At 45.3% G+C, this 19,522-nt stretch overlaps 1 protein-coding gene across 32 annotated transcripts in view; it reads right to left on the bottom strand.

Moving 5' to 3' along the window:
- SORBS1 (sorbin and SH3 domain containing 1) overlaps positions 1–19,522 on the bottom strand; it is a 184,868-nt gene that overhangs the window by 69,934 nt on the left and 95,412 nt on the right. For 24 of the 32 annotated variants that reach the window (XM_081911683.1, XM_081911663.1, XM_081911684.1 and 21 more), the window contains 5 exons: positions 16,165–16,191; positions 15,931–16,043; positions 8,338–8,736; positions 4,223–4,370; positions 2,087–2,116 (listed from right to left, as the gene is read on the bottom strand). In XM_081911683.1, coding sequence (XP_081767809.1) covers positions 2,087–2,116; positions 4,223–4,370; positions 8,338–8,736; positions 15,931–16,043; positions 16,165–16,191 — 717 coding nt within the window. Of the gene's footprint in view, positions 1–2,086; positions 2,117–4,222; positions 4,371–8,337; positions 8,737–15,930; positions 16,044–16,164; positions 16,192–16,392; positions 16,461–19,522 lie in introns of those variants that run through there. The other 8 variants (XM_081911664.1, XM_081911657.1, XM_081911667.1 and 5 more) reach the window with 7 other exon arrangements.

Here is a 19,522-nt window from a genome sequence, read left to right as displayed (position 1 = left end):
GGCCCTCGTACCTTGACATTAGGTTGCATAACAAAGTGCTACAATGGGGAATCCTTCAAGTCCCACCTCTGAGGAAATTCCCGTGAAGGATTTCAGGGGTGAAAAGGACACAGGACATTACAACTTCCCTCATCAAAAGTTTGCCAAGTTGCAGGAACTCTGATATCACTGCGTAGCATGCACTGGAGAAAGACCAGATACTAAAATCATGCACCCAGCTGTAGTACCCAAAGCCAACCAGAGCTGTATGGTTCAGAATGGGATATTGAAATAGTGCAGGACAAGGCTCATGCAGAGAGCGCCAGCTTCAGTCATTGAGTACCCTTAGCAAATCCTGTATAGAGCCACTTCATCTAATACTCTTAATTTTTTAAATATTGTCAATTAACCTATGAAAATTGCTCCTGAATCAGTTTGTTGCAGGGTGGCATACATGTTTTGAATAAATGAGAATACTGATTGTTGATCTAGGTTTTGATGAGGGCTCTGCTCTTAAATCTAGCACAGGATTGATAAGCGAAGGAAAGGTCTCAAAATCACTGAAAATTCAGCATGGTAATCCTCTAAATTCACTACAAGGGGCAGTTAACCTAATCCAGGAAACACAATGGGTTTCCTAAGAAAAAGTTGTTGTTTTATGGGAAGCAAACCAGAGAAAGACCACCAGGTTTTAGAAGTGGGAAATTTAAACTGAATTCTGGGGTCATAGATACCTAGACCGAAAGGAACATTAAAAAAATAATTGTCCCAGATTGAGCACATAATACGAATAAAAATCACAAAGATGGAAAGAAACAAGTAGGTTTCTCCCAGGATCTCTACTACGACTTGCGCTTGTTTAAACTTGTTCAACTTGAACAGGGAAGTGGCCAGGATTACTTGTGACACCAAATTTATTAGAATGGTACAAGCGCACTGTTTCAAACGGATCTCTCCAAACTTTACAAATGGGAAAGAAACTGGTACAGGAGGCTCACTTTGAGCCGGGAATTGAACCAGTATCTCTTGGTGGAATAAGAGCTAAAGAGGATTTTTCATTTAGAAAATAAACATGACTAAGAGTGGTTAGAGAGCCAGACTAGGACTTGGGAGGCCGGGGCTTGTATCTCAGCTCTCCATGAACCTCACTAGGTGATCTTTAGCCAGTGAGCATCTCTCAGCCTTACCTACCTCCCAGGGGAGTTGAGATGATAACATGGATTGTGGGAGAACCACGAACTGTGCGCTCCTTTGAGGAGAGGTGGGATAATAAATATAATAACAAATAAATGCATAAAGGGGATGGGCACACAATGTTGCTTTCTAAGATTGCGTACGATGTCAACAAGGAAGGAAAAGTGACATTTATTGGTGGTGGTAGGAAGAAAATACTTCGCAGGATCAATTAATTTATGGCAGGAGCTGCCACAGGATGTGGCGAAAGCCACTAAGCTGAGACAGCTTTAAAAGCGGATTTCATAAATACACAGGTGCCAGGCTGCTTTTCTCTTACAGGAGAAGGAAATGGGTGAGAAGCCTGGCAACCCAGCCTGTTAGCATCCCGTAAGTGTAATCAGTCAATAAATGTAGTTGTTCCTTTCCCCGCTCTACATTTGGGTCAGTTTAGCATCATTTAAAAGCATGTTCAGTTTTAAACCACATCTGGAGGCATGTGTGTGGGGCACACTATTTTTCATCCAGGCTGGGAGCCCTCAGGAATTGGCTCAGGTGAGGTGCGGTGGTTGTGCAAAGACACACGTGCAAATTTCTAGCAGAACTAGACAGAATAGTTGTGTTGGGGGAGCTCAGTATCTTTTTTTTTTTAGCGGCAAGGTGCTATGTAGCTGTCAAGCATATTTATTGACTACATGCACCCAAGGCAGTCTTAAAAGAATTCACATGCTCCTTCCAGCGCTTTCAAGAGAGAGGATATACTTCGCAGTGACTGAGCGGACAATAATTCATCTACCCCTTTCAGTAAAGGCTCTCCACTTGCGGATTCACTAAAGGTACTCTGCTAAGTCACAAAGCAGTGTGCTTCTCAGGTAAACACAGCAGCAGGAGAACAGGAGAAGAAAAGGAGGTGGCAACATTCTGGGCACCGTACCTGATAGGCTACTAAGCCTTTTTTGTTGTTCTGTGGGAGAGGAAAAAACGACAGACAAATAAGTGGTACAAACACCAGAGACGTGAGAGCTCTCAACTCTTGCAGTGATCTGGGCAGGCATAAATAACACATGCGGTACACAAGGGCTTAGGTGCCTCCTTATCAGATCCTGAACCCAAGGTCTTTCCACCAAAACAAAATAATGTTCGGCGCTGCACAACTTCAAAACAGCAGTACTAGGCAACATTCCCAAGTCATTGATACCGTGAGTGAGTTGTTCCAAACAGGATGTATAAATATCAAAGCTCAAAAAACACACACCTCCAAACAGTGGGTTTATTATTAGTATCAATATATCACTTTAGACTGTTTATCTTGTGACCTTTTGCAACGACTTTGGAAGACTGGTAAATTATTATTATATTCAGATTGCAGGTGCGGGTTAAGGATGATAGAAAAAGTGGCTTATCGAAGGCCATTTATTGACTTAATGGGCAGAGGCAAAATTAAAACGAAGGGTTTCCAAGGTCGTCACTTAATCTCATCGTTAACATGCTGTGATGGCTCCCTGCAGTTTTGTTTTTATTTTAAAGAAAAATCTTCAGGCAGTTTACAGATAAGATAAATAAATAGATATACCGTAATTTTCCGTGTATGTTTGTTCCCCTTAGAAATTATTCAAAAAAGTGGGGGTCTTCTTATACATGGGTAGTGCATAGGGTGGACGTTTGATTGGTTGCTGCCGTGGCTGTCAGAGGCTATTGTGAATGTTATTGGTTGCTGCGTCAATGGGTGTTGTTGATTGGCCGACGCTGCGGCAATTGGGGGGTTGGTAGCTCCTGCCGGCGAGGAGACAGACGGGAGGCAGATTTTGCAATGCGTGTGGGTGAGCGATTTTCAGTATTCTCCTCTAAAGAAAGCTAACAACCCTCGGTAATTCCCCTCCCCAACAACATTTTGCCATCTCCCCCCATTTTCTGAAATTTCAGTCCCCAAAAATAGGGGGCATCTTATACATGGGGGAGTCTTATAGACGGAAAAGTACGGTGAGAGTGTATATATGTGTACATATGTGTATCACAATGTCTGAAATAAGGAGGCAAACACTAGGGCTGGGAAATATATCACAGAGTTGAAAACCAGGTATCACCAGCTAAACACCGTGATGCACCAATATATCATGGCGTCAAATAAGGATGGAGCTATGTAGAGGCATTAGCTGGCTTCATGGTTTTCGGTTTTCCCCGCATCCTGATTTTTTCTGGCGCCTGCTCTTGTAATTCGCTGCCCCCTGCATGAGACAGGGGAGAGCTGAGCCGGCAGAGGGGCTGCAAGAATTGAGAGAAGCATTGGCTGGCTTCATGGTTTTCCCCACATTGTGATTTTTTGCATAACACACACACATCATGCTAGATTGCCAGATCGAAAAATTATGAAACCGATATCACGACTTCAAACCAGTTTTGGATGACGTATTGATATATAGCCCAGCCCTACTCCCATCCCATTGCGGTTACCCTGTCATATATACCGTATTTTTCGCTCCATTAGACACACTTTTTTCCTCTTAAAATGTAAGGAGAAATGTGAGTGCTTCTCATGGAGCGAATGGCGCTGTGCAGAGAGGGAGAGCTGCGCAGTGCTCCTTCAGTGAAGCGGGAGGAGGAACGGAGCCCCTTCTGTTCTTCCTCCCGCTTATCTGAAGGGGTGCTGCGCAGCTCTCCCTCTCTGCACAGTGCTTGTCTTGCGCAGCCCCTTCGCTGAAGCGTCCTGTGAAGGAGAGGCGCTGTGCAGAGAGAGAGAACTGCGCAGCGCCCCTTCAGCGATGTGCCGTCCTGGCTTCCGCCTTACCCCTGCGCAGCCTCTTCGGGCAGGGGGAGCCTTCATCCCACTGCCCTGAAGAGTATTGGCGCGGTTATCCCAGAAGCCAGAACAGCCACACGGTATGCCAGGAGCCAGATCCCTCTTGCTGTTCTGGCTTCTGGGATTCAGAATATTTTTTTCTTGTTTTCCTCCTCCCAAAACTAGGTGCGCCTTATGGTCTGGTGCGTCTTTTGGAGCGAAAAATACAGTAATCGCCCTAGCTGAAAATTGTCCCAAGTTGAGCTGGAAAAGGCAATACGTTGTTACCCTTACCTCTGTTGTGCTGCAAAAGGACGATGGTGGGGTTGACAATGGTGGTGGAGGGGTAGCCGGAGGTGGGTTTGCTGGTGAGAGTTAGGGAGCCATAGCACTCTGTGCCACTGCTGGACCTGGGCGCTTCATAGAGCAGAGGACAGGGATCCTGAAATGGAAAGGTACATATGCCGTTATTGCCCAAGGGCCACAGGATACCTGGAGGACAGCCGCTTTGCAACAGAGAACAAGAAAACCCGATAAATGTTTAGTTCGATGCACCGGCACGGCGCCTTTCTCGTTGCAGTTAGTACACACAGAGGAAAGAGCCGAACCCCCTTTTTTGCGCTGGATGAAGGAGCGTCGCTCAAAGAAATTGTAATACATGGCATATAGCTGGTGGCAGGAGTGAGCTGTTCTGGTTACAGAGAGACACAGAGAGAGAGATCTGTGTGTTCAGACCCATGCTTCCTTTTAAAAAGAGGTGTTCCTTTCACAGAAACCATCAGGCATGCAAAACCCATGCAGTTCCTGAACGAAAGCTGGTTACGGATTACTTGACGAGGGGGATCAGGGAAATAACTTTAGGACACACCGCCCTTTGCAAGCTGTTAGACAGCAGGACGCCGGGGACATCAGGACAATGCGAAGAACAGGTGGAGAGGAACCAGCAGAGACAGGAGAGAGGAAGGTAGAGAATCACATCCTTGGGCCAACCGCAGCCAGCTGCAGAACCTGCTTATTTGTTATCACTGACATAAGAACTGCTGTTAAATTTTTGTGGCGGTGGCCGTCCAGATGAAATGATCATACTGACCCTGAGATTTCCAGTTTAGATCTACCAGAAGGGTTTGTTCAAAGTGAGCAGTGAGTGGCAGAAAATTAGGGCGCAACTGCAAGTTGGAGAGGGGGGGGGAGGAATAGCCGATTGGTGGAGCATGAGATTCTTAATCTCAAAGTTGTGGGTTTGAGTCCCATGTCAGGCAAAAGGTTTCCTGCATTGCAGGGGGTTGGGAATAGATGATCCATGGGGTCCCTTCCAACTCCACCATTCTGTGAGTGTGCACATTTAATAAGGTAAAAAGGTAAAGGACCCCTGGACGGTTAAGTCCAGTCAAAGGCGACAATGGGGTTGTGGCGCTCATCTAGTTTTCAGGCCAAGGGTGCCGGCATTTGTCCACAGACAGCTTTCCGGGTCATGTGACCAGCATGATTAAACTGCTTCTGGGGCAACGGGACACTGTGACGGAAACCAGAGCGCATGGAAACACCGTTTACCTTCCTGCCGCAGTGGTACCTATTTATCTACTTGCACTGGCGTGCTTTCAAACTGTTAGGTTGGCAGGAGCTGGGACAGAGCAATGGGAGCTCACTCCATTGTGGAGATTGGAACTGCCGACCTTCTGATTGGCAAGCCCAAGAGGCTCAGTGGTTTAGACCACAGTGCCGTCCACACATCCAATAAATAGCATTTGAACTACATACAGCCCATACTGATCTCCTACTCATCTTTATGATGCATAGCCACTTGCATGAGCCAGTGTGCACCAGGAAGGACAATCTCAAGGCATGGGGTTTCCTGTTTTGGGTTCTCCTGTAAAAGCAACTCCATGAAGTGCCAGTAGGTGGATCATTGGGCTCAAACCAGCATGGCCTGTGTTCACATCAGGCACGGAAAGTCCCTGGATGACCTTGGACCAGCCACCACCTCTCAGCCTAATGCCACAGGGTTGCCACAAGGATGATGTGTTTGGAGAAACCATGTGTGCTGCCCCTACCTCCCCGGAGGGATAAAATGTAAAAATTCAATTGCATCTCCCCCACTCTCTCTCTCTTCTTTTAATAGAACACTTTGAATCAAACCAGAAGCACAGGAAATTCAAATCCAAATGTGCCCCTCTGGGGATTTTTTGTGCTACATGATATTTAAAGATCAACAGAATCATAGAGCGACCACCAGAGCTCCATTTGGTCCCACAATCACTTTTTAAAAGGTAAAGGGACCCATGACCATTAGGTCCAGTCGTGGCCGACTCTGGGGTTGCGGCGCTCATCTTGCTTTACTGGCCGAGGGAGCTGGCATACAGCTTCCAGGTCATGTGGCCAGCATGATTAAACCACTTCTGGCGAACCAAAGCAGTGCACGGAAACGCCATTATCTTCCTGCCTGAGTGGTACCTATTTATCTACTTGCACTTTGACGTGCTTTCGAACTGCTAGGTTGGCAGGAGTAGGAACCGAGCAACCGGAGCTCACCCCGTCACGGGGATTCAAACCGCCAACCTTCTGATTGGCAAGTCCTAGGCTCCGTGGTTTAACCCACAGCGCCAATCACTTTTAGCAAGTATATAAAAGCCGTTGGGGGAAACTGGAAGATAGGTGACCTGTTTAGCTCCCGGCCCCATCATTAAAATAGCTTTGTTGTTGTTGTTTTTGCTGTGTCTGGCTGCCTTTTGAGACTCAAGGAAGCCAAGCCAGCAGAAGCCAAATCTCAAAGAAGAAAACCATAGAGACTGGCATAATTTGCAGCCTGAAGCTGGAAGAGTTGTGTATGGAGATCCTGGTGGCATAAAGTACTTTTCACCAGGTCTGGCTGTTCTAATTGGGGCCCTCTGGACAGAGGTAGCCTGCCATGGGCAGAGACAGCCCACCAGCCTTCACTGAGCTTAGATAGCTCAGTAGGTTAGAGCGTGGTGCTGATGATGCCAAAGTCGCAGGTTCGATCCCCGTATGGGGCAACTGCCTTGTTTGCAGGGGGTTGGATTAGACGATGCTCAGAATCCAAAGAGAGAGTTTGAAGGCTTTACCTGTAGGGCTGCAAATTATTGGATGTGTTAATGCGAATGGAAGTTGTTAAAATTGCAGCTGCAATTTTAGTTTGTTATTCTGACCGGTGTACAACTGGAATTCATAAGTTTTTGGAATGCTGAGTCCAAGTAAATTATCGAATCATCAATTCTAGCACGCGGGGGCCCAAGAAAACAATATAATTTGGTATCTGAACGATTGGAAATATGAATTGTATTATAATTTGGTACTGTGACAATGAGGCTTTTACTGAGTTTTTGTAATTGAAAACCAATAAAAATTATTTATTAGTGTAAAAATTATTACACACACACACACACACACACACAGATGATCCTCAGTACCCCTTCCAGCTATGATTCTATGAAAGGCATTGCATGTGAAGCTGTCTTTAAAGACCTCTTCCCACTACCAGGTGACTAAATGGAGCCTAGGAAACTCATGTGTTCTGCAACGCAACAATGGCAGGCGTGCTTTCATACGCAGATGTGAAATTGCAAATACGAAGCTGCCACAAAGGAAGAAGCCCTAAGACATTGGCAAAACAGCTGCCCTATGTCCTTCCATGAAGGTAGTCTAAAGCAGTGCGGAACACTAAAATAGAGTACCGTATTTTTCGCTCTGTAGAATGCAATTTTCCCCCTCCAAAAATTAAGGGGAAATGTTTGTGCGTCCTATAGAGCGAATGCAAGCTGCATGGCTAAGCCCAAAGCCAGAACAGGGAGACGGAGAGCTGCGGAGCGCTCCGTCTCGCTCTTCTAGCTTGGGGTTAGCTGTGCAAAGCCTCTGCAGGTCAAAAGGAACCTGAAGCCTCCGGAGCCCAGAGGGAACTCCCGTCGCACTCCAGAGGCTTTGGGTGAATGCACCTTGAACGAACCTTGTTTTAGAGGCTGGGATTTGTAGTCCAGCACCGTTTTCAGGGCACCAAGTTGGGATGTGCCTGGTTATGGCCAAAGGCACAGAGCAGGGCTTCCCAAGCTTGGGCCTCCAGTTGTTTTTGGACTACAGCTCCCATCACTGCTAGCTACCCATGGTCAGGGATGATGGGTACCGTAGTCCGAAACGTTTGGGGAAACCCTGGTGTAGAGTTTTCAAATAGGAAAGGACAAGGAAGAAACATTACACGGCCGAAGGGTGACTGAGCAAGAAGTGGGGGGAAGAGACACACATGCAATATAATAGCACATAAACAAGGTTTCGGTTGTCATGCTGCTGGCAGAGAGCACCTTGTTTAAAGTTTAGTATGCCAGTGAGAAAAAAAATAAGGTCATTTAATCCGGGAGCATAAATTTAGCAAAGCCGTCACGGTGGCATGTGGCAAGGCTTACTGTGCGCAAGATCATTCCTGTGCTCTCGGGCTCCGACACACTGTCTGAGACCTCCGTGACGGGAGGAATCAGCACAGGAAGAGGAGGAGGAGGTGGTGGCGACAGTGAAGGCAGTTTCGGGCGAACGTGGGGCACGATCCCCGACGAAGAGGATGGCTGGTTATGTTGGGAACCTTTCTGAAGGTGAGGGGGAATGAAATCGTCTAATGTCGGGAAGGTCAGGAGTAAGCCAGGAGCAGGCGTGTTGTCAGAGAATGCAGAGCTTTGGCCATATGGCAGGAGAGGCGGCGGAGGTGTGCTTGAACTGGCTTCTCGCCCGCGGTCGGGGTAAACCTGTTGGAATGGCACTACTATAACCTCTGTATGAGCTGGGGTGGTGGCGGCAGAGCAAGTCGCATCCTGTGGGAGATAAGGTGGCATTACACAAGGAGGGGGAGACCGAAACAGTGCAGGTGTGCAGTGACATGCAAAAGATGCTGCACCTCGTGAGACGACACCTCGTGAGACGACATTATTTACCCAAAAGAGCAAGTTTTGCACGGCGGCCATTAAAAAAAGACAACAACAATTCACACAACTCCCGGGCCCCAAACCCACCTTCCAGGTCACCTGTCATCAACAGATCAAGCAATTCAAAATCCTTTAGAATACACGGTCATCACCTGAGGGCAGTTTTGTGCCAGCTGCTATGTTTCCTTTAGCCTAAGACAGAGGGGTTTCACAGAACAGCACCCATCCCAACCTCTCCGGTATGATTTGGGCTTGAGGCACCCCCCCTCACCCCACCCCAAACCTTGCACCCGCAATCTCCACACAAACATGCATGCGTTGCGGAAGGAAAGGCTGTCGGTTATTCAGGAGAGAGGGAAAGATCTTAGGAGGCATCCAAATCGGAAAGGAAGGCAAAGGTGCGTGGGAGAAGGGAAAGAAAGATACAGCCGTGTGAAAGGGGGAGGAAAAAAAGGTTATGAAGAAAACCAAGTACCCATGAATGTTGCTGGGGTGGCGGCGGTGGCGGCGGCTGAGCAATGCACGGTTCCTTTCTCATCCTGTCCTCACTGCAAGTCGTATGTGGGAAGTCTGCCTTTGTGTTGCCAACAGCCTGTGGAGTCCTGGAGGGATGGCTCTGACCATAACTAACTGAGTCTCCACTGAGAACAATATTAAAGAATGGCCTGGGAGGGGCAGGAGGAGGAGGAGGAAGAGATTTTCCAGTATCTGTTACAGAGGAAGCAGGGGAGAAGGCTGGTGCCACAGTGACCTCAGCTCCAAAACGGGCGCCTTGTGTTTGGCCATCTGAACGGGCAGTGGAATTTCCAACCGGAGCCGAACAAGTGCTGTTAGATAAACAAGCTACATATAGACTGCTGACCTTTTTCTGCGCTCTGGTTTCGTGGTTGGGTTTCAGTCCAGCTTTACCACTCGGATGTTCCTCAGCAAGCGCCAGGGTGTTTTGGTGCTCGGATGACGCGTCGGGTAACAAGGAGCGACTTCCCGGCCGCGATTGCCCAACATGCAACCCCCTGTCTGCGGGGATGGAGCCGGTGGATTTGTAGGGAGCCGCGACGAAGGGTTTGGGCGAGGAGGAAAAACTGGGCCGGCCCTCGAGGCTGGGTCGCAAATGCGGCTTGGGTGCGTGAGGGCGTACACAATCCGTTATGGGAACGGGCTGCAGGACAGTTATTGCGGTGCCGGTGCGAGGTCGCCATGCAAAGCTCTCCTCGTTTGGAGGAGAGGGGTGTGGTGGAGAAGGGGTCTGTCCAGTTAAGGGGTTCAAAAGGGGGGGGGGAGTCAGCACCGTACAAAGGAGAAAAAGAGGAGAGAGAGAAATGAGTTGGTCATTCGACTGAGGTTAACAGGAAGAAACGGAACTTTAATATGGAATTTCAAAGTCGGCACACAGCTCATTCACTCCCGTTGTTGAATGAAGGATTTCCAGATCTTCACATGATGAGCTGGTGTATCATTTCAGTGTATCATGTATTGGCTGAAAACCCAAAGCCCAGATCGCTGTAGCTGTCTATCAAATTGAAGTCAGTGGTATGCATTTCCTATCTGCTATCTTTCCAAACCAGGGAGAGAGTGGAACGGGAATTGAAATCAAGGTTTACAAGAATCAATTAAATTGCAGGAATAAGTTATGTTGTGATCCTTGCTTATATACGTATGTGTTATATTTAAGATATGTTTTTCTTTCTTATTACCTTGTATTTGACTGTAACACAGTGTGCATTGATGATATGATTAAATAAGAAAGCAAGTAAATAAATAAATAAACAAGAAGTCAATGTTATGTATTGCTTATAGTAAACATGTTTAGTTTTCTACTTAGTTGACAAACCAGGGAAGCCTGAGGATTTAATGCAACAGTCCTAACCATGTCTACGCAGAAGCCCTATTGCATTCACTGGAGTTTACTCTCAGGATCACGGTTTTAGAGGTGGTGAATTTCAGCTCTGAATCCCATCATCCCTCTCAGGATCTCTGGATATTGGAATGAAGTTCAGGATCTTACTCAAAACAATCAACAATATTACTTCTGAGTCTGTACAAAGCCAGAGGTGCATAAAACAAAGAGGTCCTTTGAAGGAAAATGCTTATGTAAAGACCAATAATGTATTTTCCGGGTCTGTTATGAACTCGTATCATTGAGTTACCAACACCTTCTTAACAGCAGAGTGATGGAAATCTACCACGCAACCTTAAGAGTAAAACTTGTTGATACCCAATGAAAGCCCTCGATCAATGAGCAAGTCAGATTTTCATTACAAAGTGCACTAGCAGAGACCATAGCTGTCAACTTACAGATTTGAAAATAAGGGACCAGCAGCCTCAAAAATAAGGGATCAGCAGCCAAAACAAGGGATCAACAATTACTTTGATAAAATACATATTTTGTTGCGTGCAAATGGCTTTAGATACCTATTAGGTCCATAAATTACCATATAGCATATATTCAACACACAAAAAAGCAACCATTTGTTGTGGACAAAGGACAGCTGGACATAGAAAGGGCCCCATTACCTTCAGTAGCTTATTTAAGGGACATCATCAATAAGGGACAGCAGCGGGACATGGCGCTGGGATAAGGGACTGTCCTGCCAAATTAGGGACACTTGACAGCTATGGCAGAGACTCCATTTGGAGTGAGTTTCTGCAAAATAGTTGCATAGTAAAAAATGGGGGGGGGCACAAGACAGACCACTAAAATGTCATTGTTATGTTTCCATTGCTGCAAGCTTTTAACAGCACACACACACACACACACACACACACACACACACACACTCCTTTAGCTGGCTTGGGGGAAAGAAAAGAGGTGAAATGTTTCTTTTTAAAAGATGGCAGAGACTTCATAAAAGCCAAAGAATCACGAACACCGAAATCGATTATAAAATAAAATTGGGTGATATTTTTCATCGTCTCATCAGCCAACATGTACCAATAGCTGTCATTTTGAGATCTCAAGTACAACACAGTTAATCTTCTTCGAAGTATTGAATATACTGCAACATGTTCTACAAGAATAAGTCTCGTAAATTCTGAGGGATTAACAGTGGTCCTAATTCAAGGGGGAACCTGTCACTGGACTCCAGTTCCCATCAGCCCCACTGCGGCCAGTGATTAAGGATGATGGGAGATGTGGTCCCACAATGTAGAGATCCCTGCCCTAATCAATTCAAGGTGTTAGCACAGTGGCAATCTGAATGCTGTTTTCAATTATTCCTGGTGGCCATGTTCTAATATAAAGTCTTTCTCAAATACCATTGTTTTGGTGATTAAGGGACATTTGGCTCAGAACTATCACTTGCCTCCAGTCCTGTGTCATTAGGTGTTATCCAGGATGTACACAAATAACATTATAGCCTGATGATTTATTGACTATTGTACAAATTATACGTTGGGGGAGGGGAAACATCAAATTTATCAACACAAGGAAAATGTTTGGTGGAAATTGGAAAAACATTATAATGCCCAAATTTTTATTTATTGAAAAGGTACGGGGCAAACAGGTATCAAAACTTGTAGAACAAGTTTTTGATTTCATTTTCAAAACACTCAATTTAAAAAAAACAACTGGGATAAAATTGAGGGTGTTTTGAAAATATAATCAGATACGGTTTGAAACTGTGTGTGATTTTATTTGGAAGATGGCTATGTAAGTCTCTAAATCTTTCTGGAACAGATTTCTGTACATACTGAGATTTCATTCATATATGCAAACTTCAATTTAAAAAAACACCAGTGAGCAGCTCTGAAAGTAAAATTATCGATACAACTGGAAGGAATTTGGTGCTTCACCCCATTTAATGTTTTGCTCTAACAAGACATGACGCAGGAGATAAAATGAATGAGATCACCAGCATTTTAAAAGGAAATTAATAGCAGCCCCCTTGGGGGGTTGGAGAGAACAAATTTGGACCAGGACTGCGAGGTTAATGCTTTCCTGACAGTCTGTTCCCAGGTGCTATTTGTCCTGAAAGTTACCATTTGGGTCACCCCGAGCTTTGCCCTATGACATGATATCCCATAACAAAAGCATCCCAAACTGGTATTTGCACAGCCTTTTCTTGCAGTTATCTGATGCTACAGTCTTCTTTCATGCCCAGTATACATTTGCCTTTCCTATAGCTGTCTGTGATTAATAGTTCAGGGTGGGGGTGTTAAAAAAAGGCAGGGGGCCTATTTTTTAATTTTTATTTTTATGGTAAGCTACCCTGATTATCACTACTGCAAAAGGAGGACAGGGCATGTATTAGCTTAACAAATAAATCCAGTCTTTTCTCTGTGCCCTTTGAATGCCTCTCCCTTTAAGGAAACAGGAACAGCAAGTCAATTAAACAGTTAAACATTTCGAGAAGCAAACTACTCCCTAAAGATGCTTTTTTTCAGTCTAAGGTTTCACAGCCGCATTCTGTGAGCTAGTATTCATGTGCCTTGAAGAGGCCTTTTGTCATCTTTCTGGTTGTTTTCTGAAATCTCCTCCAGTTTGCCAGTTCTTGAACAGCAATACCCAGAGCACAACATTCAAATATCTGTTGCTGTTTGTTGTTCATTATCGCTGTTGTTGTAGATGGACGCCTGCTCCCTTTGGGCCTTTCCTTTCTTCGTATATCTTCCAGAATGCCACCAGAAAAATCTGCCTTTCAGTTTCAGTCTCAAACTGGAACTAAACATGAAACTCAGCCCTGTGTACCTGTCCCCTAACCTTCTTGGCTATATATTGACAGCAGTTTCAGGAATCAGGATACTGCAAGTTAATGCAGAGGAACCACGTGGAGGGGCCACTTAACTTTCTGTAGAAGCAGTCCCCTCACCCCCAACCTGGCTATTACCGTATTTTTCACTCTACAAGACGCACCAGACCATAAGACACACCTAGTTTACGGAGGAGGAAAACAAGAAAAAAAATATTCTGAATCTCAGAAGCCAGAACAGCAAGAGGGATCGCTGCACAGCGATCCTTCTTACTGTTCTGGCTTCTGGGATAGCTGCGCAGCCTGCATTCGCTCCATAAGATGGACACACATTTCCCCTTACTTTTTAGGAGGTAAAAGTGAGTCTTATAGAGCAAAAAATACGGTATTTTATTCCTAGGCAAAAAGAGGGGACAGCTAGGGGAGAAAGAGTTAAGCATCAGCCCCTGGAATTCCCATCAAGAGGTTGCTTTTGCTTTAAAAAAAACCTATTTTTATTTTTTTTTGTATGGCACAGCATACTTTTATTATTTATTAATTAAATATTTTATTGATTTACAAAATTGTGTGCAATGTCTCTCTCTCGTATTCCCCCCCATGTCAATCACCCATCTCCTACTCCCTCCACCTCTTTCCCCCCTTTTCTTCCTAATGTCTCAACAAATAAAACTGATTTGTAAAAATGTTACATGGGAAATTAAAAAAAACCTATTTGAGGACATATTTGCTTTTTCCTGTAGGACTAATTGCAGTCGTTAATAGAACCGCTTTTGATCCAACGGATGTCTTTGATGAAGGAAGGGAAAGAGAGCCCTGTGAAAATCTGCTCCAGATGATTGGGGGACTGTACCCCGAAGGAGGTTTTGGTATTAAAAAATAAAAAGATCCCTCACTGCCTCTTCCATTAGAGAGGGCCTCCTTCTGCTTGCAAAAAAAGCAAAGCAAAAGCAAACAACATTGGATGCAACTCAGCAAAATTCTAAGGCAATGTAATAAAGAAGGCAACCAAGATCAAGCTTGTCCTCTCACGCACAAAACTCTGTGTTCTGCAATGGTGCTCATGATGAGTGACCCTATTCTGAATAAAATGAAGCAGAGCTTGCCTGTCACCAGCTTTAGCACAGCCACCCAGAACTTAATGGTTCCTGCAATCCAGACATAGTGGGTGGCACAGTAAGAATCTGGTTGACCAAGAATCCAGTTTGTGGCAAAGGACAGGCAGGGTTGGTAGCAGGAGAGAACAGTTGCGGTTTCCCCTACTTTGCTTCATTCAGTAATGGAAATTACACACATGGAGCCAAAATTCAAGATCAAGAAGGACGTCGGTTCCTTTTTGCTGACCAAGTACAGTTCTAGGAGAAGGCAATGTCAAAAAAGCCTCAAATTCCCTTTCTGGTAAAATCCTATAACTCACATCTTTGTTAAGGTTAAGGGGAGACATGACAGCAAGTCTTCAAACACCCAGCAGGGAGAAGATGGAGCAAACGTCTTTGTGTGTGTGGCTCCAGAGGGAAGGGCTAGAATCTCTAGGCAGAAAAGGCATGGAAACAGATTTCAGCTGAGCAGTAGGAGAAACCTTCCTACTGGTAAGGGTTGTTTGGCAGTAGAACAGCCTGCCTTGGGACAGTCTCCCCTGCTTGATGGCTGGATCTTAGCGATGCTGTAAGAGCATTCTGGACTAGGTGATCTCCCGGTCTACACTGACTTAAAAAACAAAGAAACACTGGGTCTATGTTGCAGGTTGGGGCTAAAGATGGATCTCAAGTAGAAGAAGACTACTGCTGAACAGGAAAACAAACAAGGAAACTTGCTCTTTTGTGGTGCTCTCCATCAATTACTGCTACCTCTTTATTTGAACAGACGTGAGAGATGTTCCGTGGCATTATGCTCATGTTAAAAAAGTAAAGGTAAAGGGACCCCTGACCATTAGGTCCAGTCGTGACCGACTCTGGGGTTGCGGTGCTCATCTCGCTTTACTGGCCGAGGGAGCCGGCGTACAGCTTCCAGGTCATGTGGCCAGCATGACAAAGCCACTTCTGGCGAACCAGAGCAGTGCACGGAAACATCGTTTACCATCCCGCCAGAGTGGTACCTATTTATCCACTTGCACTTTGACGTGCTATCGAACTGCTAGGTTGGCAGGAGCAGGGACCAAGCAACGGGAGCTCACCCTGTTGCAGGGATTCGAACCGCCAACCTTCTGATCGGCAAGCCCTAGGCTCTGTGGTTTAACCCACAGCGCCACCCGCTACCCCTTGTTACAAACCATTAAAAGGGAATTACGAAAGCTCCCCACCCAACCACAGCCAGGAAGATGGCACAGGTCTCTTCACTCTTCATTACTTTGGCTCAAACGTTTTCCTAGCACATAAGGATTTTTTTAGGCAGTACTCACGTGTGGTTTGCTCTCAGAGAGGTTTGGCCGCACACTGCGGTAGCCCTTGGCAGCCAGAGCAGAGGACTGAGCATCCCCATTGGAGTCGACACTAAGCGGTAACCTCCAATCATCTGCAAAACGAAGAACTTCAGGTCACTAGAGCTGCACCAAACAGTCAAGGTTTTGTGCTTGCTTAAGCAACCGAGAGGTGTGCCGCGGAAACCGTAAGAAATTGAAGCGTTTATTAAATACCTGTTTCGGGTGTTCCTGGCTCTACACCTGAAGCATTTCGTGGCAAGCATTGGAGAAAATGAAAAGAAGGGAGGGAATTAGGAAAAAAACACCACAATCAACTGTTACATTGAGGGGGGGGTGCATTTACCAATCAGAGTTAAGAATTGAGTCCACTTTGCGCATGGGATACTTAGAGCTCAGGCTGCCTAATTTCCATAGAAACATGATTCCTTCGCCGTTCCTGACCTTTGTAAACACAAGGCAATTCATTCAGAGTGATGAAGAAACAATTGTGCATTGACATTTCCTTCCAGAGTCAAAAAGGCAGTCGGAGCTCTTAGTACGGAGCCCAAATGCCACACACTGCTGCAAGTGCAGGGCTTCAATATTGTAAGCAAAGGGTGGAAAATAAATCTGTCCTTTCTTAACCCTGCCAGAGGAGATGGGAGGGAGAGCCGCAAACAAACAAACAAACATATTTAGAAGTGGTTGGTACAACATGTGCCATCTTTATAGAGTCCGGGCCACAAGGTGTGACACAGTATTTTCTATTTACATGCTAGCCTTACGCACGTTGCTTCGAGATCCTAAGAATGGAAACCACAAACAAACAAACAAACAAACAAACACTCTCTCTTTTGAGGGTTAGGAACAAATTTGCCGCAGCAGAGGAATGTCTTTAATCAGATCCTAGTTAATTCAATCAATCAATCAATCAATCTTTATTACGGTCCAGAGACCCAACAAATCATTACAAATCAATAAACAATTCATACAGCCTACCTCCAGGTTAAACAAGCATTTTGTTCAGAATATAGGGATCATTGGTTCTTGCAACCACCGATAAAAACTTTGCTACTGCTAACGTTCTAGCATTTGTCCGGTCTTCCAGTAGGAACCTGACAGAGTGAGCCTCTGATTTTCCTGGGAAAGGTACCAGCAAGGGTAGTATCAGTTCAGCCCTGGCCTGCTCATATTTTGCACAATTTGTTCGGTCTTCCAGTAGGAACCTGACTGAGTGAGCCTCTGATTTTCCCGGGAAAGTTACCAGCAAGGGTAGTATCAGTTCAGCCCTGGCCTGCTCATATTTTGCACAATGCAACAAAATATGTTTTATGGAATCAATGTCTTGAGCACACGAGCAAAGTCTGTCCTGGTAGGGAACTCCTCTCAACCTGCCATCCAACACTGCAGAAGGAAAGACATTTAGTCTGGCTTTAGTGAAAAGCCTTTGGTAGTTTGGTACTGTCAGGTTTTTAATGTAAGATGCTAACTTAAAGACAAACCCATCTTGAACTCCTACTGCCAGCGGACTACAGACTGCGTGTGATCGAGATTGCAAGTCACTGTGTGCATTATCCCATAATCTTTGCTTTAAAATATTTTGGGCGCCTAGTTAAGTTCAGAAGTCTCACTGGCTCCCTTTCCAAGATGTTCCAGAACCTGGTTTTGGTGCCACTACACACACACAAATACACACACACACACACACACACACACACCACAACCCCCTGTTGATGCACATGCAAAATGCAGCCTCCTGGCTCCGGCAGGCATTTTCCAAAGGGAGAGTCAGCACAATGATCCTTTTCCATTGTAAATGACTCACTGCTGGAAATTTAGGAAGCCATCAGCAATAAAAAGGACAGCGGGTGGCGTGGATGGGAGGGATGACGTTGCGCAGAGGAGAGTACGAAGGGGAAAGGAAGCAAGGGGGATAAACTGAGACAGGTGGCTTAACTAGAGCTCTGATACAGCGCACTCAGTACTTTCCGATTGCAGCTTTTCTATTTTACGTTCTATCTGGAATTTCAGCAGGGTATCTACGCCCACTGGGGAGTGCTACACGATTCAATGCTTCTCCCCATCCACACGCATTCTACTTTGCACGATCAAAAGAGTGGGCACGATTCTCCTCCCTTTTCTCCCTCGCAGATGCGCAATCATTTCCGGTAATTGTTCCCTCCTCCCACCACGAGACAGTGAAAGTTTTCTGACGGCATCCTCTGTGAGAAAAAATTAGAAATCAGTTCAAATTATCCACCGGCAAGCCTCAGCATGAGTTGCATGCTCAGAAGAACATCTCCACCAGTGTTCAGTGCAGCGGGGCTTACTCTGAAGTAAGGGAGCAGGGGATCTCCGCTGAAATATACTCTTGAGTCGAGAATGGATTTCATCCTCTTTATTCAGCTCATAGTGGTGAGGAGGAATGGAAGTTCCCTCAGAATGTCTGCTTTATCAACATTATTTACACAATGGGCCCCATGTGATTGGCTAATTCCAGGATTCTCCTGTAGGCCAATCAGGTTGTGGATTCACTTCCACCTGGAGCTGGATTGGGTGGTTCCTGTGGACCAATCAGACTGCTGCATGTTGGATCCTATTGTTCTAGGACCAATCAGACTGCTGCCTTTTGGATCCTATTCAACTCAGTACATAACATCCGCCTTAGTAGTGTTTAACATACTCAGGTTTGCCCATGGACTGAACCGGGGAAACTTTGCTTCTTTTCTCAGCCAAGCACAATATTCCTCAGCTTCCTGCTCTCTGCCACTTGCTCCAAGAAGTTGAAATTCCTCTCCGTCATTGAAAGATTTTGAGCAGGGCCCATCTGTCATGGATGCTTTACAGCTGAGATTCTTGCACTGCACGGCAGTTGGGTGACACTAGCTGCAATCCATATCTATTCTGTTGTTCTTGGGAAACACTGCATTTTTACATATTTGCCCCCAAGCCGGCTTTGATCTGAATTGAGAAAAAGGAATTAAGTGGCTTTATTTGAAGCTGGCAATGTGTTCAGAGCCCAGTTGTGGTGAAAAGTAATCAATCAAGAAGCCTTTAAAATGGAAAAAAGAGGAAAACAGCAATAAGAACTATCCAGTGGAGTTTGTGTTAATGTCCCATCCTTTTCCTTCTTTTAACTGGATTCTCTGCTGAAAGTGTTTGGGCACCTGCACTTTCCCCCTTGTTCCTGCGCATGTTGCCAAATAAATAATCACAACCATCCCAAGCCCATTTAAGAGATTAAATATGCTGCATAAATAAGCATTGCCAGTGACATTTCAGGCAAGCAATGTTTGCATTTATTTCATACCCACATCAGGAATCATAGCTAAAAGCATCATCCAGGATATTATTTGTGAGAAATATAACCTGGCGTTTTTTCTGATGGACAAACTTCTCCATGGCCTGGGGTCATTGTTGTTGTTTTTTTAACTGAAGTCCCACATGGAATGCATCATGTTTCTTTCCATTCAAGTCACAGCCCCTGGCACCACATTTGAACAATTATGAGACATAAAAAAAGAGCCTGAACTACTAGAATCATATAAACTGTCATAGTTATTTAACTATTCCAACTGTTTAGATGAAGTAG

Source organism: Podarcis melisellensis, assembly GCF_964234715.1.
Source record: "Podarcis melisellensis genome assembly, chromosome: 5".
In the NCBI taxonomy this organism is placed as follows: domain Eukaryota; kingdom Metazoa; phylum Chordata; class Lepidosauria; order Squamata; family Lacertidae; genus Podarcis; species Podarcis melisellensis.
The sequence above is the reverse complement of the archived record's forward strand: the minus strand, read 5'-3'. Positions and strand labels throughout refer to the sequence as shown.